Source organism: Sciurus carolinensis, chromosome 6 (genome assembly GCF_902686445.1).
Source record: "Sciurus carolinensis chromosome 6, mSciCar1.2, whole genome shotgun sequence".
NCBI classification, from domain to species: Eukaryota; Metazoa; Chordata; class Mammalia; order Rodentia; family Sciuridae; genus Sciurus; species Sciurus carolinensis.
Window position 1 is genome coordinate 107,766,163 of NC_062218.1, and position 16,408 is coordinate 107,782,570.

Below are 16,408 nucleotides of genomic sequence, written 5' to 3' on the forward strand. Positions count from 1 at the left end.
ACAAAGTACTTTACACCCCATTGTCTTACTTGATTCTCTCAAAACATCTGGGTGCCAGCACATTAACTGCCCTTTAAAAGGTGAGAACATTGATGCTCATTGAGATGATTTGTCCCCAGTCAAAAGAGGCAGCAGCAGGATCAGAACCCAGGTATTGATTGTTGATTACTGATGTAGTTTGTGGCTTTGGAAACTCTTAATCAGGTGGGCAACAAAACTTGGGGATCAATCATCTCTAGACAGGAAAGAAAATTTCTTAAATGATTGTGAAGAGTTTCGTGGAGAAGTTAACCAAACTTCCTTCTCAGGTCTCTTCCTCCCCATCTAGTGGACCCACGAAAGCTACAAACAAGGTGAAGAATGAACAAATGAATACATACTCCACATTGTCCAGGACAATGTGATTAAAACAAGAGGGCATGCATGATAGGATGGGAAAGGGTGGCTCCTTTACATAAGGTTGTCAGGGATGTCCCCGAGGAGAGGGCAGGAATTTAGAGTGAGACACAAGACAATAGGCGGCAGGAACCTTAAAAAAAACAAAGCTTAGCAGGCAAAGAAGGTCAGTGAAGCGCAGTGAGGGAGGTACAGATGACTCAGGCATGCTCTATAAAGCTCTATAAAGGCCATGGAAACCCACGGAGGATTTTAAACAAGGGCTGGTATTACATTTCACATTTTTATACTTTTTGCTTTTTGTACATTTTTAAAAAGATCCTTCTAGTTATTGGGATCTTTGGTGGAGAACAAGTTCAAGAGCAAGAGCCTTAACTTTCTAGCTGCTTTTTCCCATTCAGGGCTGCGGGTGGAGCAAAAGATGCCCTAAGAAGTCTTGGTTGAAGAGGAGGCGGTTCACAAACTCTAAGCTCTCTAAAGCTCCGGGCAGAGCGCTTCCGCTAACCGATCCTGATACTTCATCTTCCCTACACTCTCTGGACCATGGCTAAGAACACATAGGTTGCCCATTTGGCAGATGAATCACCGTCTCAGGGCCGGAGGAAACCGCCCTAGGATCCGGCCGCGTGGCCTCTTCTGCCAGGACAGCCAATCGCGAGGAGGGATACAGGGAGGGGGCGGAACCCTCGCCGGTCTGGGCCCAGTCATTGGCTGACCGCAACTTCGCTCGTCGCAGAACCACGTGACCGCCCTTAGCCTGAGGCGTTAGAATCCGGAATACGTCCCGCACCACCTTTAGGCCGGTGTGTCTTCGCCGCGCTCTCACGGTCCTGCTTGGCTAGTCCACTGCCTCCTCTGGGGGCCGGGCAATGGGCGGGGAAGGGGACGGGCCGTTTAAAGGGAGGCCAGCGCCGGGCCGGGCAGCCTCTGCCGGCGCCGCTGTGTCCTCTCAGCCCGGCCACAGCGGAGGACGCGCCGCGGGGCCTCGTCGCGTGTGGCGTTCAGGACCCCAGAGGTGAGCAGAGGGGAGGGGACGGGACGGCCACTACGCGATCTGCGGGCCCCATTAGGTTGGTACCGGCCTTGGTCCCAGGAGTAGTGGGAGGAAGCCATGACCAACCATCGCCGCAAGCGTGGTGGCCAGACCGGGAGAGGTGGGCGTGCGTCCGAGTTATTCCCTAGGTTGGCGGCGGCGGCGGCGGGAGCATAGCAAGTGCCACCCGAACCCGGTGAAGCGGCTTGCTCCTCCGGCCCATGGCTGCCCACTCTTCATCCCACACCCCTCGCACCTCGCAGAATCGGAGCTGCTGTCCGGCCGAGTCCTCGCTGAGGCGTTTCGAACCCTGATACCTGGAGAGCTGGACCGAGGAGGTAGGAGCCGCCACATCTTGGGCAGATGGGGAAACAAGCCTGAAGAGAAGAGAGCACTTGGTTATCTTGGGTGTTAAAATCAGCCACCAGGTTAGGTACAAAGTCAGGAGCCGTACTTCTTAAATACTCTGCACTGAAGTTGGAATTCTTTCAGTGGTTAGGTGAGGACTTGAGAAGACATACGGTCCAGGGCGGTAACTAATTGCAGAGCTAGGGTTTGTACTCAGCTGGTAAAATGTCTGGCGGGGCCCTTTTCCTTGCATAGATTGGGGACCAGCCGTGAATTAGAAGCATCCAAAACTTGAACTCCTTTCTGGTAACTATGTAGTATCTTTTTTCCCCTCCTCACTCCTGTAGTGTTTTTTTTTTTGGGGGGGGGGGGCAGTGTTGGGGCGGGGGGTTTGGCCGCGGATTGTACCTCCTTCTGCTCTACACCCACTCCTAGCCACACACCGTGGCTTTATGTGAAATCTAGAGCTAATGTGATTTACAGGATTGTGTTAAGCAGAAATTCTTGTTTTTGAAAGTTGGATCAATAAGAAATGGAGGATCAGAGCTGTTGGAAAGAATTGAATCCATTTTTTCTTTTTTCCTTCAGGAATCTCAAGGATTGTGGAGAGACTTGTAGCTGTTGTTTACTGAGTAAATGTTATATACTAGATACTTTACTTGTGATACCTAACCCGCAATTTAGGTAATGTTATCTCCATTTTATGGGTCAAAAATTGATGCTGAGTAGAAGTTTTCACCCAGTGCTTAACAACTTTGAACAGTGTAGCTTGGTCTTTCTGACTTGTAGAACACAACTAGTGATTCTCCATGTGTGGCCCTAAGCTTACTGGCTCATTGTCATCCAAGGTGCAGAGGCTTAGATTTCATCCTTGGATTTGTAGGGGCAAGCCTAAGAATCTGCATTTTAATAGCTCTGTATTTGAAGTATAGTACTTCAGTGTGCTGCCTCCTAGGGGAGGATCTAGAAATGAACATATTCAGGGTTTTGGCAATCTCCAGATAGTATTTACTAGGGTTAGGTTTTGAGAATGGACACCAAATGTTTAGTGAGCATAAACCCCAGGCAGAGGATTGCCAAACCATAATATCTTGATATAAGTTTGATTATGGTATGTGGGGGTGGAAGGGTTGGGATTGGTGAATTAGTTGAGAATGGGGAAAATGACTCCTATTTTCTTTCTGAATAGCTGTTAAACTATCATTTTCAACAAATATTTAAGAAGCACTTATTAGGTGCCACACAACAGGGCAATCAGGATACAGCTTCAAACAAAATAGAACAAGTCACTGCCCTCATGGGAAAGACATTTATTTATTTATTTAATGGTGTTGGGGATTTAAAAGTGGGCCTTGCTAGGCAAGTTCCCTGCCCCTGAGCTATTACCCCATCATCACCTGAAAGTTTAAAAACTGAGAGGGCCACAGACAAAAAATAAATAAATAAGGTAAAATCCAGGCAAAGGGGATGAGAGTACACAGACATAGAGATGGCAGTGGTGCTGTTTTATATTGTGTGTCTAAGAAGGAACTAATTGGTAAGATGTCATTTGAGAAACTGAGAAAAGAGGTAGCAAGCCATCAATATAAGTGGAGAGGAGCATTTCAGTTAGAAAAAAAGGTATGGAAGAAGCAAGAACTTGCTTGGTTTGTTTGACTCTTGTCTGGGATGACAGTTATTCTAAGCGAAAGAGCACAGGAGTAAATTTTATGTTGTTGCTTCTAATGCGGGGGGTGGGGGAGAGAACAGAAAATGTTACCAATGCATGTATATAATATAAAACATAAAAGTAATTTTAGTCTTGGCTTTTTACCAAACCTGCTTTAAGCAGTGTGTTATCTTCACTTACTATAATTACTGATAGACTCAAATTCTGAGTTGAGTACTTGACTACAGACTAGTAGTTTGAACTAAAACCTCTTTACAAGGAAACAAATTGGGGGTGGGCAATGTGATTTTATAGAAAAAGCTAAACTTGGAAATTGGAGGATGAGATTTGAGAATCTGGTGTTACTAGTTGTGCAAGTGACTAAACCTTGCTGCTGGAGAATGGAAATTCATACTGTGTTCTTCTTTGAGTTTATTGAGGAGGCAAGTAGGAGATGTGTATGGAATCTTGAAAGCTGTGAATTACTGCACAAGGAACTGTTTATTTGATGGTGGTTTTGTGTTATTTTCCTCTTAGGTATTTTATTATTTTGTCTTCATTTGGGCTTAATATTAGAAACAATATGTCATGATACTTATATTCCTAATAAATGCCTTGTGATTATTTTGTATTACAGACATAAATAAACATTGGTAATTGTGATAACTGGAAAATAGTTTTATTGTCTTCATCATATTACTGGAAACTTAGTTGTTTCAGTTGCATGCAGCTGTTTCACATAGTTGTAATCCCAGCCATTTGGGAGACTGAGGCAAGAGGATCACAAATTTGAGACCACCTCAGAAAACTTAGCCAGACCCTGTCTCAAAATAAAGAAAGAAGGGCAGGGGAATGAAGCTCAGTGGAGAATGCTTGCCTGGCATGCAGGAAGCCTGGGGTTCAATCTTCAGTATCACAAGAACAAAACAAGTTGTTTCAAGTAAAGAAACAAATATTGTTTATTTCAGTTACCATGAATGCACGTGTGAGGCACTGAGTTAAGTGCTGGGTTATAAGAGACAAGGATGACTTGATGCCTGCCTATAAATGTACTGTAGTTTGAGAGACATGTTTGCTTAATTGCTAAATTATTAATATGTTGAGGAAGCATAGCCTAAAAAGTTTAAGTCTCCCTTATCCTATGAGGTGGGCCTTCTAGGATTAGAAAAAGAACCAAGATAGAAAGGGACTGAGAGTGTAATTTAGCATGAGCTAGCATGTATGAGGGCCTGTGTTCATTGTTCATTCCCCAGCACCCTGCATACCACCACCAAAAAAAAAAAAAAAAAAAAAAAAAAGACAAGCAGGAAAAGGCATCCCAGACTGAAGGTACATGAGCAAAGGAGCAAAAACTGCTTAATAGTTTTATGGATGGGCGATTGGAGCACTAGTAAGCAAGAGAGGCAGTTGCAGTCTTTAAGGAGACTATACTATGGTGTTTTTAGACTTTTTTAGGAGGCAGGGAGCCCTTATAGATTTTTGAGGAGCATATCTTAGAGGTTGACATCTTATGCTAATGATTGCTTCTTTTGAACAAGAGGCAGATAGCATAGTGGTTTCAAAGTGTGGGGTCAAGAAGTGTTTAAGGCCTAAGTAGTCTGCAGCTTTTAAATAGTTCAGAAGAACAAGCCTCTGTATGGAGAGAGTGTGCAAAAGAACAAATGTAATAAAATGTTAACAGTTGTTGGATAGTTAAGTAGATGAATTGTGAGTGTATAGGTGTCCCGTGTATTGTTTTTTTCAACTTTTCTGGATTTTTAAGAAGCTTCAAAGTAAGCAATCAGAAAACAGTGTACCCACAGGGTGTGCGTGCTTGAATCGGAGAGGTTTGTGTTAGGGTTATCATCCTGCTGCTTACAAGGGCTGTGAGTACTGGAAAGTTCCAGCCATGTAAGAGGGGATGCTTGTTTGGGTAGATGACTTGTTTACCTTAGTATTGAGTTAAGATTAAACAGTTTTTCAACAAACTTGGATCTCTACGTTATTTTGGGGCTGACACTAATTTGCCCGTAATATTTGATGATTTATACATATATCAGAAGACTGATAACCTATTAGAGGAAAAAGATTAGGAGTCAGGATACTCAGGATACTTCAGTTGTAGCTCCAGCTCTGCTTAAGTGATTTCACTATTCTGAACCTCAAAATATGAGGACTGCATTTCATGATCTTTTACCTTTTCATATATGGCATAAGAGTCTTAGAATTTTCTCCCTTTTGGCTTTTGCATGTATGTGTATGTTAAAATATATGTAACATAAAATTGGCCTTTTTAACCATTTTACTATTATATTACTTTACATCTGGACCTTATAATTCTCAATTGCAAGTTCCATTCTTTTTGCTATTATTTTCACACATTTATTTTTTATATGCCATAAACAAAATACATTCATACTTTTGGTTTAGACAGTTGCCTTTTAGAGCAATTGAAGATTTTTTTAATTGAAGAATCTCTCTGTAACTAACATACACACACACACACACACACACACACATATACTTATGTGGAGGATGGGTGTAGAGGGAAAGTAGTATACAAACACAAAAAAACTGACCTTCTTTAATAAATTCAGTTTTTATCTGAGTTTTTATTCCTCCTTCATCTTTTAAAATATTGTTTTTTTGGTTTTTTTTTTGTTTTTTTTTTCTGGGTGTAGACTTCTCTGTTGAAGATGTCACTCCATTATCTTCTGGCCTCCATGGTTTCCAAAAAGAAAGATATGGTTATTCTTATCTTCGTTCCTGTGTAAAGCATGTGTGGTGGTGTGTGTGTGTGTGTGTGTGTGTGTGTATGTGTGCTTGTTTTACTGTCTCCAGGATTTTCTCTGTCTTTCGCTTTTAGTAGCTTGAATGTGATATGTGTAGGTATAGAGTTTTGTTGTAATTTTATATTATCCTTCTTGGCATTCTCTCAGATTCTTGTTCTGTAGTTGTGTCTCAGTAATTTTGGAAAACTCTTGGTCGTTATGTCTTAAAACATTTTTCTGCCCATTCTCCTTCATGGATTTTATGCACATGTTAAATAGCTTGACGTGTACCACATATTTTCGATGTTCTGTTACATTTTGGTATTGGGTTTTTGGTTTCGTTACTGTTTGAATACCAAACAGCAAAATAGCATTTAGCTGATTTGCATTTAATTTCTGTTGACCTGAGTTTATTGATTCTTTGCCTCTGTTATAGTTTTTACTTCATAGCATTTCTGTTCGATTCTTTCTTTGTTTCTCTCTTATAATTTTTTTTGGGGGGTACTGGGGATTGAGTCCAGGGGTGCTTAACTACTGAGCTACATCCCCTATTCTTTTTATTTTTTATTTAGAGATAGGGTCTCTCTAAGTTGCTTAGGGCCTTGCTAAGTTGCTGGCGTTGGATTTGAACTTGTGATCCTACTGCCTCAGCTTCCTGAGTCATTGTAATTACAGGCATGCACCACTGCACTTGGCTTTCTCTTATACTTTTCAAGTATTATTTTTTATCTTTTTCTTCTCAGCTCCATAGGAGGCAAAGAACTAGGTTTGGTTAGTTTTGCTTTGTGTTTCTTTTTCTTTTTTTAGGTTTGGAAAAGACTTTTGACCCAGAAATTACCAAGAGCTCCTCCAAACTAGGATGTATGAAGTGCATTCAAGCTAGCTCAAGAAAGCAGGAAGTGAGAAGACAATTACAGAAAGTTTACACTGAGGAACGAAGAGCTACTGTGAATATCTATCAATCTGATTACTTGCTCAGGGTCAGTAACTGTCTGCATCTATCCTTTTTTTCCTTTTCTATTTCATAAGACCATCAAAATAGCTGTTGTTCTACTCTTGTTCAACGTAAATAAAATAAAATTTTATATATCTTTATTGGTGAATAGGCCATGGGGTCTTGGAATATAGCACCTTGGTAATGTTAGGTTTATTTCTATAAACCTCACGAGGATCTATTTTTCTGTCATTTACAAAACAGAAAATTGACTGGTTGTGGTGGTACATACCTATGATCCCAGTGACTTGGGAGACTGAGGCAGGAGGATCAACAAGTTCCAGGCCAGCTTCAGCAATTGAGAGAGGCCCTCAACAACTTAGCAAGACCCTTTCTCAATATAAAGAAAAGTAAAAAGGGCTGGGGATGTAGTTCAATGGTAAAGTGTCCTTGGGTTCAGTCCTCAGTACCAAAAATACATTGACCAACAACAACGATAACAAAAACCCAGAAAATTTCCTGAGTTATCCATCTATTTTGTCTCTGCATATCCACAGTCACAAATTTGTTTGCTCATTTGTTCTTTCATTCATTCAAATATTCTGTGAACCTGCTATCTCAGAGTTACTGTGTTATGTTTAGTGGTGATTATGCTGATAAACAAGGTATCCTTTATCAAGGAGTTGGGGAGACTCCTACTTATCCAATAGAGTGTGGTTAGTATTATGCAGGTGCAAAATGCCATGGAACATAGAAGGCATAGTGATTCATTTGGCTAGGGGAAATTGGGTAGTGCTTTGTAGCAAAGATAGCATTTTAATTGGGTTTTTAAAAGTGATTAAGGTCTTGACAAGCAGAGAGATGGACAGGTGTTCTAAGCTTAACACATAGCTTATGGAAAGTCACTAATTTGTGAAGTATTTGCTAAACAGTGTACACTGTATTCCTTTGAGAGCATGATTCTTGTTCCTCCTCTTTTACTCCTAATGCTTTTTGGTCCCTTTCCTCTTTTTTGGTTACTTTTATCTTTTTTGTTTTCGTGTAGTTACTAGTGTAGGAACTAGGTCTGTGGCACTAGTTCTGTAGTTTTAATAGGACCGAGAGATACGGAAGTTCAGGGCAACATTATTCCTCTATTTAGCCTGTGTTTTGGTGTGTGTACTCATAGTCATCAAGTGAATCTCTCTTTGTGTGAATATGGGCCCTGCCCATGATGCAGATAACTCCAAACTAGAACCCAGTGGAATGGACCAAAACCTTCTATAGCATATATTAGTCACTTGCCTTATCAACCCTTTCCATGCACTTGATGTTAAGTTTCAACATTCTCTTATTAGTTTCTCTATCCTATCTAAACAAAGGAGTGCTGTTCAAAGATCCAGATGCATTCTGCTCCAGTTTCTTTTTATTGCCAAAAACATTTCTTTACTCTTTTCACATACTTTTTCTTCTGTTCTCAACAATTTGTTTTTACACATAAAAAGGGACATGTACAGACACAAAGAGCCATCTTTTTTCAGGGACTGGTAGAGAGGAGTGAAAATTTGAGACTAGATTCTGTTTTGTAGTATACCTGGGAAGTGAAAAACCTAGGAAGCAGACCATTATTTGCATATAGAGAGGAGAGTGCCCTAATAACTTTTCTAAAGAAAAAACTGCAGGGATAGATAGGCAAATATGGAAAAGAATCCTTAGTGGTTTATTCTTTTGGGATGTCCTATACCACCCAATTATTTGCTTTGACTTAGCTGTTTATGATCTGGTGCTGGTCTTCTTTTTTCCTCTGTCTAAGATAAACAAGGCTTGATAAGGAAAAGAAGGCATAAGATATGTATCCCCAACTGAAGTCCTCTTAACTCCCATGTGTGACAAGTGGAACTGTTAATGTTCCTGAATACTGAGAATTACTTTATTGATTAAAACTGGTATTTTTTCTGGGGTAGGAAGCTGAATCATCTATCTCCAGAAATGTCTTTGGAAAGTAAAGAGCAACATGACCTTTCACCCAGGGACTCAGCTGAAGGAAATGACAGTCTTCCATCTGGTGTCCTTCTGAAGCCTCAAAAGGAATCAAGTACTGACTTGAAGCAATTCGAGACCAATGATCAACACAGACCTTATCCTAGGATCCACGTGGAGCCTCAGGAGAAATCACATACTAACATCAAGCAGTTTGTCATCAAAAAGCTACAGAAGAGTTGCCAATGTAGCCCAACCAAAGTTAAAAAAAAGATTTTTGATTTCCTTCCTGTTTTGCGGTGGCTCCCAAAATACGATCTAAAGAAAAACATTTTAGGAGATGTGATGTCTGGCTTGATTGTGGGCATTTTATTGGTGCCCCAGTCCATTGCTTATTCCCTTTTGGCTGGCCAAGAACCTATCTATGGACTGTACACATCTTTTTTTGCCAGCATCATTTATTTCATATTTGGTACCTCTCATCACATCTCTGTGGGCATTTTTGGAGTACTGTGCCTTATGATTGGTGAGGTAGTTGACCGAGAACTACACAAAGCTGGCTCTGATTTTTCTCCTTCTTTAGAAATGATTTTAAATAGGAGCACATTAGTAAACCACACATTAGATCGGACATGTGACAAAAGTTGCTATGCAATTAAAGTTGGCAGCACTGTAACCTTTATGGCTGGAGTTTATCAGGTAAGAAACAGTGGAAAAATTGGTCATTTCTGGCAAAAGTAATCACTATACATGAAATCTCAGAACTGTAAGGGATCTTGGTGATCATAATATAAAGCTATTATTTTACTAAGTGCTCAGGATATTTGAATTATAGAGCCAAAATTCAAACCCTAGACGCCACAGGTAAGATAGATCTGGTTTTCTTTCCTAGTCTCAGACTGCCTCTTAACCTATGAATTTTTAAAAATTTATTTATTTTTTGGTTCTGGGAATTGAACCCAGGGGTACTTAACCACTGAGTCAAATCCCCAGCCCCTTTTTTATTTTTTTATTTTAAGTCTTTAATTTGAGGGTCTTGCTGAGTTGCTTAGGGCCTCAGTAAGTTGCTGAGGCTGGCTTAGAATTTGCAATCCTTCTGCCTCAGCCTCCCCAGTCACTAGGATTACAGGCATGTGCCACTATGCCCAGATAAACCTAAGAATTTTAGACAGCCAGATTTAATTATTTGGTTATAAAATTTACACTAGAAAGGGTTCTTAGATTACCCAGTATAGCTCCTTAATTTTCTATGTCAGGAGACAACAGTTTGCTCGAGATTATATATGGTTGGTTACTGGCAAGGTCAACATGAGCAATCAGGCAAGATGGTAACAAAATGGGGGTAGGGGGAGGTGCAGTACAGGATATTTTCAAATTGTAGGTTCTCCTACCTTCCTTTAGAGTTGCTGCTCTGGTGAGTGGACTCTTACTAAAAATACTTGACTGGGTGTGGTGGTGCATACTTATAATACCAATGATCCTAAGTGAGGCAGGAAGATTGTAAGTTTGAGACCAGCCTCAGCAATTGACCAAAACCCTCAGCAACTTAGCAAGATCTTGTCTCAAAAACTAAAAAGGGCTGGGGATATAGCTTAGTGGTAAAGTACCCGCTGGGTTCAATCCCCAGTGCCAAAGTGTGTGTGTGTGTGTGTGTGTATATATATATAATTAAAAATATAGTAGTTCTCTTGGATTATTGGGGAGGGAGGGAATAAATTGAGGGCCACTATTTCATATAGCAGCCAGGAGAAAGGATTAGAAATGAAATTACTCTTGGGTCTCCCATAGAAGTCCCTAATTTGCTGTTATTATCATGCTTTGCCTGTTAGCAACCAGGAGTCAATGCCAGGATTAAACCTGTTCTCTAGTGCAGGCATTTGGAACCAGCAGGTGAAGGGGAAGATTGGCTCACTTTATTTGGTGTGTATTTGAGATGGGGGAAGGAAAGTGATATACAGATGAATAGTACTCCTTAGGAGTCCATTTTTTCTTTTTTGTTAGTATGCCTCACCAAGAATTAGAAAGGTGTGATAGAATTCTGAGGATTTGGGAAGAGGAAGAAATAAAAAGGCGTTAATTGTGAAAATACAGGATTATTATTAATATGGGAGGCTGTGTGGAATAAGTATATACACACTGAATGAAGAACAATTTTTCAATGAGGTTAAAGAGTTCTGTGGTAACTTTTAAAGTGTGATTCTATTTTGATGTGAGCCTTATTTTTTTCACCAGTTATAACTATTTTTACAGTAATGATTTATGACTTAATGAAAAATACAAAATTAGAGGAATTTTTCCAATTTTAGTTTTTATGTTTTCTTGTGGATCCTTGAGAAAGTTCTTTTGAAAGAAGTCTGAACCTTATTCAAGTTTAAGAAACATTGTATGAGAAGGTAGATATCCTAAGTTCCTCCTTCATCTGGACTAATGAGTAACAGTGTGACCTTGAGCAAGTTCTCTCTCCTTGTAAAATGACAAGAGTGATGTATGATTGCCTTTATTCTAGCTCTGACCTTCTGTGATGCTCTGATGGTTTGTTTCCATGCAAGAAATGCCAATGTAATAGAAAATGTAGAGGCACTTTTCCATTTCCAGTTAACACATGTATATCCTCCCTTCCAGGTTGCAATGGGCTTTTTTCAAGTGGGCTTCGTTTCTGTCTACCTCTCAGATGCCTTGCTGAGTGGATTTGTCACTGGTGCCTCCTTCACTATTCTTACATCTCAGGCCAAATATCTTCTTGGGCTCAGCCTTCCTCGGAGTAATGGTGTGGGCTCATTTATCACTACCTGGATGCATATCTTCAGAAACATCCATAAGACCAATCTCTGTGATCTCATCACCAGCCTTTTGTGCCTTTTGGTCCTTTTGCCAACCAAAGAACTCAATGAGCGCTTCAAGTCCAAACTCAAGGCACCAATTCCTACTGAACTAATTGTTGTCGTGGCAGCCACATTAGCCTCTCATTTTGGAAAACTAAATGAGAATTACAATTCCAGTATAGCTGGACATATTCCCACTGGATTTATGCCACCCCAAGCACCAGATTGGAACCTGATTCCTAGTGTGGCTGTAGATGCAATAGCTATTTCTATTATTGGTTTTGCTATAACTGTATCACTTTCTGAGATGTTTGCCAAGAAACATGGTTACACAGTCAAAGCGAATCAGGAGATGTATGCCATTGGCTTTTGCAATATCATCCCTTCCTTCTTCCACTGCATTACTACTAGCGCTGCTCTTGCAAAGACATTGGTTAAAGAATCAACAGGCTGCCAAACTCAGCTTTCTGCTGTGGTGACAGCCCTGGTTCTTTTGTTGGTTCTACTGATAATTGCACCTTTATTCTATTCCCTTCAGAAATGTGTCCTTGGTGTAATCACTATTGTAAATCTCCGGGGAGCCCTTTGTAAATTTAGAGATGTGCCCAAGATGTGGAGGGTTAGCAGAATGGATACAGTTATATGGTTTGTTACTATGCTGTCCTCTGCATTGATAAGCACTGAAATAGGTCTGCTTGTTGGAGTTTGTTTTTCTATGTTTTGTGTCATCCTCCGCACCCAGAAGCCGAAGATTTCATTGCTTGGCTTGGTGGAAGAGACTGAAATCTTTGAATCCATGTCTGCTTACAAGAACCTTCAGACTAAGCCAGGGATCAAGATTTTCCGCTTTGTAGCTCCACTGTATTACATAAACAAAGAATGCTTCAGATCTGCTTTATACAAAAAAACTTTAAACCCAATCTTGGTAAAGGCAGCTCAGAAGAAGGCAGCAAAGAGAAAGCTCAAAGAGGAAATGGTGACTCTCAGTGGAATCCAGGATGAAGTTTCAATGCAACTTTCCCATGATCCCTTGGAGCTGCATACTGTAGTGATTGACTGCAGTGCAATACAATTTTTAGATACAGCAGGGATCCATACACTGAAAGAAGTTCGCAGAGATTATGAAGCCATTGGTATCCAAGTTCTGCTGGCTCAATGCAATCCCTCTGTGAGGGATTCTTTGGCCAGAGGAGAATATTCCAAAAAGGAAGAAGAAAACCTTCTTTTCTATAGTGTGTATGAAGCAGTGGCTTTTGCAATAGAATCTCAAAAGCAGAAAGGAATATGTGTTCTTAATGGTCTGAATCTGTCCAGTGATTGAGAAAATAGATGAAAGGAAGAATGTCTAACCAATAAGTTAAAATTTTAAGTATGTAACATTTTCCAATAATGTCAAGTTGCACACTTGAAATTATTCTTCCTTTGAAGTTTATGGCCTTTGTATATTCTCAAATGCAGCAGAGCTTATAGTTGGGCAAAGTCAAAAAGAAAAAAATGTTGCAGTTTCAAGTTTCCATGCAGATATGAAGTATTTGGGGAATGTAATAAATATCTACTGAATTAAACAGTAAAGTAGTCCCCAGACTATGACCACCTTGTTTTAGGGAGCTATTCATTTGAACTTTTTCTCCAGGTGATAAAGGAGTGAAGTTGGAGTTTGCATTAGAAATACAGATGCCTTTGCATGACTCTGTAGAGTGGGAGGGAAAGAAGTTGGAGAGTGTTGAGCCTGCCCTTGTACCAGCAGGGAGTGGGGCTTGTGACACATGAAGTCCTAACTAGACAAGTTTGTTTTTGTGCTTCTCTATTCCCAGTCTTTGTTCCCCAGATAGCAGTAGGATCTCCGGATTTCTGTAGGGAAGAACCAGTCCTATCCTTAAGGCAGGGAACTATAGGCACAGTTTCCTTAGGAGTCTGATGGCCAGCAGGTTTGTGACATCCTCACATTATACAGAATACTCTGTGATATGTTCGATGTTTTAGTCATAGCTTTTTATTTAGGGTAAGTAGTTCAGCAAAGAGTTCTTCAAAATCAGAAAAAGCATTGTGAATTCTTTCTGTGGTCTCTGTCTGACCACTTATCTACCATAAAACTCTGTTTTAGCATTAAGTTATCCTAGTGTGTTTTCCCATGGAATCTGTCCTAAACTGGCATTTCTGAGTATCAATTACAGTCATGCCAGATAAAGCAAAGCTGATTCTGCATTTTCTTAAGTATTTTATTTTACTACTAGGGATTGAACCTAGGAGTTCTTAATGATTGAGCCACATCCCCAGCTCTTTTTTTTTTTTTTTTTGGAGACAGGGTCTCTGTTGCCGAGGCTGGCCTTGAACTTGTGATCTTCCTGCCTCAGCCTCCTGAGTTACTGGGATTATAGGCATGTGCCACCATGCCTGGCCTTACAGTATTTTAAATGAATTTTAGGCAAACTGTCAAGGACAGATGGCAAAAAGGAATGGCTGGCAGTTTCCCTGAAGAACTAGTTTACTTGGCAGTAAATTGTATCCCCTCCCCTATATCATTTTAGCAAGGGTCTGCTAGGGACTAGACAGTCTTTCTTAAGTATAAGCTGCTGTTCATGGAAAAGAATGCACATGAGTAGAAAGAGTACTTCCAAAAGGACATCAATAATTAATTTTGTAGGTGTTTTAGTGAAAACAACGCTGGTGCTTACTGCCATAGATGTCTGTTGATACAGCTTTTAACTCTTCAAATTGTCTAAAACTATTACACAAAAGAATTTAGAAGCACATTTGTAAAAACCCAAATGTGGGAGTATTGTTTATGGTCACTGGCCGCAAGTTGCCAATTGAGGAATACTTTCTTTGGAAAAGTAAGAATATCTTACATTGAAAGCTTATAGTTCTATATTTGGACCTTCATAGGCAAGAAAAAGCAGGTTGTCCAAAGTTAGGAATAGAAGACTAATTTATGTGATATTTGAACATGTAACCAAGTCTTTTAAACAAAATAATGAATACCAAAGTACAAAATAATTTTTTAGCTGCTTTCTATGTTCTAAACAATTTTAAATATAAGAAACAAGCCTTATATGTAGGGCTTCTATTGAGGTGGGTTGGATGCTTTTAAATGTTTATGTTCTTATGAGACATACATGTGTATATATACATTTTTTTTTCTTTTTAGCTTTTCTGTTTGCTCCATAAACTGTCAGTGTTGCTTTTCTATTGGTAGAACTCTCCCATTTGTTTATATGGAAAAATACCTTTCCATTATCCTGACAGAGCAGTTTCTGAGTACAAAATCTAGATTTCTGTTTTCTAGGTGATTGATGTTATGATTAGATGTAACATCCTAAATTCTGACATCCTTTTAGAATTTTTCCCCCTGATGCCCTTTCTGTCCAGCCTTATGAATACTAATTGTCAAATCACAGTATCTTGGTCAGTTTTTTTTTTTTATCCCCTCTTGTCCCTTCCCCAAGTCAGGTTTGAATTGAGATCATTATAGATTCAAATACTCTGACAGAGTAATGAGTACATGTTTACAACAACTTTATAATCCAATACCAGCGTAGCCAAAGAATTTCATTTAGCTCAGAATTTGGAAAATCCCTTAGGATGGATGACAGGGTTTGCCCTTTGCCTAAACTTTTAGTTCACATGTGGGTATGAACAGTTTTGGAGCTTTAAAAAGCAGTGAGCAAATTCTCGAATAATGTTCTGGTTTGCACCTCTCCTACCAAGATAATCAAGAGTAAACGAGATTCTGCTTTTAGTAACCATTTATATTTTTAAGATTTCACTAGAGTTTGTTTTATCTTTTACTTGGACTTGAGGTCTGCATATACTTGCAAATTGTTAACATTTCTTGATTGCTGATATATAAAAGAATCAGATGTGGAATCAAAGGCTAATTTGCCATTGCCGCTACCACCCAAAACTAATGTGTGTGTGTATATATATACATATATTTGTGTATTTTTTTTTTTTTTCTCTTTGTACTGGGGATTGAACCCAGGGGAGCTCTATCACTGACCTACAGCCCTTTTTATTGGCTATTTTTTGATAGTTTGAAAACTGTTTCTGATACAAAATTATTTTGCTTATTCTAAATGTGAGAGTCTAAATGAAGCATTTTCTCATTACTTACAAGTATACAAAATCTGTATCTTAAAATGGTTATTTAATTGAACTATAGTCTATACATAAATTTGATATTTAAAGCTCTTATAACCTGATTTTTAAAATTTGTTACAACCAGAGCAGTGGAGTCTGGCAATGCACAAATAGATATACTATGCAAGGAAAACAGTGATGGGAGTAGATCACTGAAAAGACTCTAACCAACAAAGGGTGAAAAGGAAGGGACCCAACTGAACAGAATCCAATTCCCAGTAAACCCCACACAGTAGAAGCACACCTCTGAGAGCAGGTCAGACCTGGGTTCTGGTTTTAGAAGGGAAGAGTCAGATTCACCACAGCTGAAAGAGCTGAGAGACGCATTGTCAAGTTGTGGCAAAAGCCTAGTCTGAGCTATTCTGGAGCACTGTAAAC

General features: G+C 39.7%; 1 protein-coding gene across 5 annotated transcripts; it reads left to right on the forward strand.

The window, feature by feature from the left end:
* The first annotated feature begins 1,233 nt into the window (after nucleotides 1-1,233).
* On the forward strand, nucleotides 1,234-14,157 carry Slc26a2 (solute carrier family 26 member 2). Of its 5 annotated transcripts, XM_047555894.1 has the most exons (6): nucleotides 1,234-1,411; nucleotides 1,693-1,767; nucleotides 2,366-2,461; nucleotides 6,983-7,155; nucleotides 9,053-9,767; nucleotides 11,691-14,157. In XM_047555894.1, exons 5-6 carry the CDS (start codon nucleotides 9,078-9,080, stop codon nucleotides 13,209-13,211), a joined length of 2,211 nt encoding a protein of 736 aa, XP_047411850.1. In that variant the 5' UTR covers nucleotides 1,234-1,411; nucleotides 1,693-1,767; nucleotides 2,366-2,461; nucleotides 6,983-7,155; nucleotides 9,053-9,077; the 3' UTR covers nucleotides 13,212-14,157. The 5 variants fall into 5 exon arrangements, with proteins under 5 accessions (XP_047411850.1, XP_047411849.1, XP_047411851.1 ...); XM_047555893.1 differs by lacking the exon at nucleotides 2,366-2,461; XM_047555895.1 differs by lacking the exons at nucleotides 1,693-1,767; nucleotides 2,366-2,461.
* The last annotated feature ends 2,251 nt before the right edge of the window (nucleotides 14,158-16,408 follow it).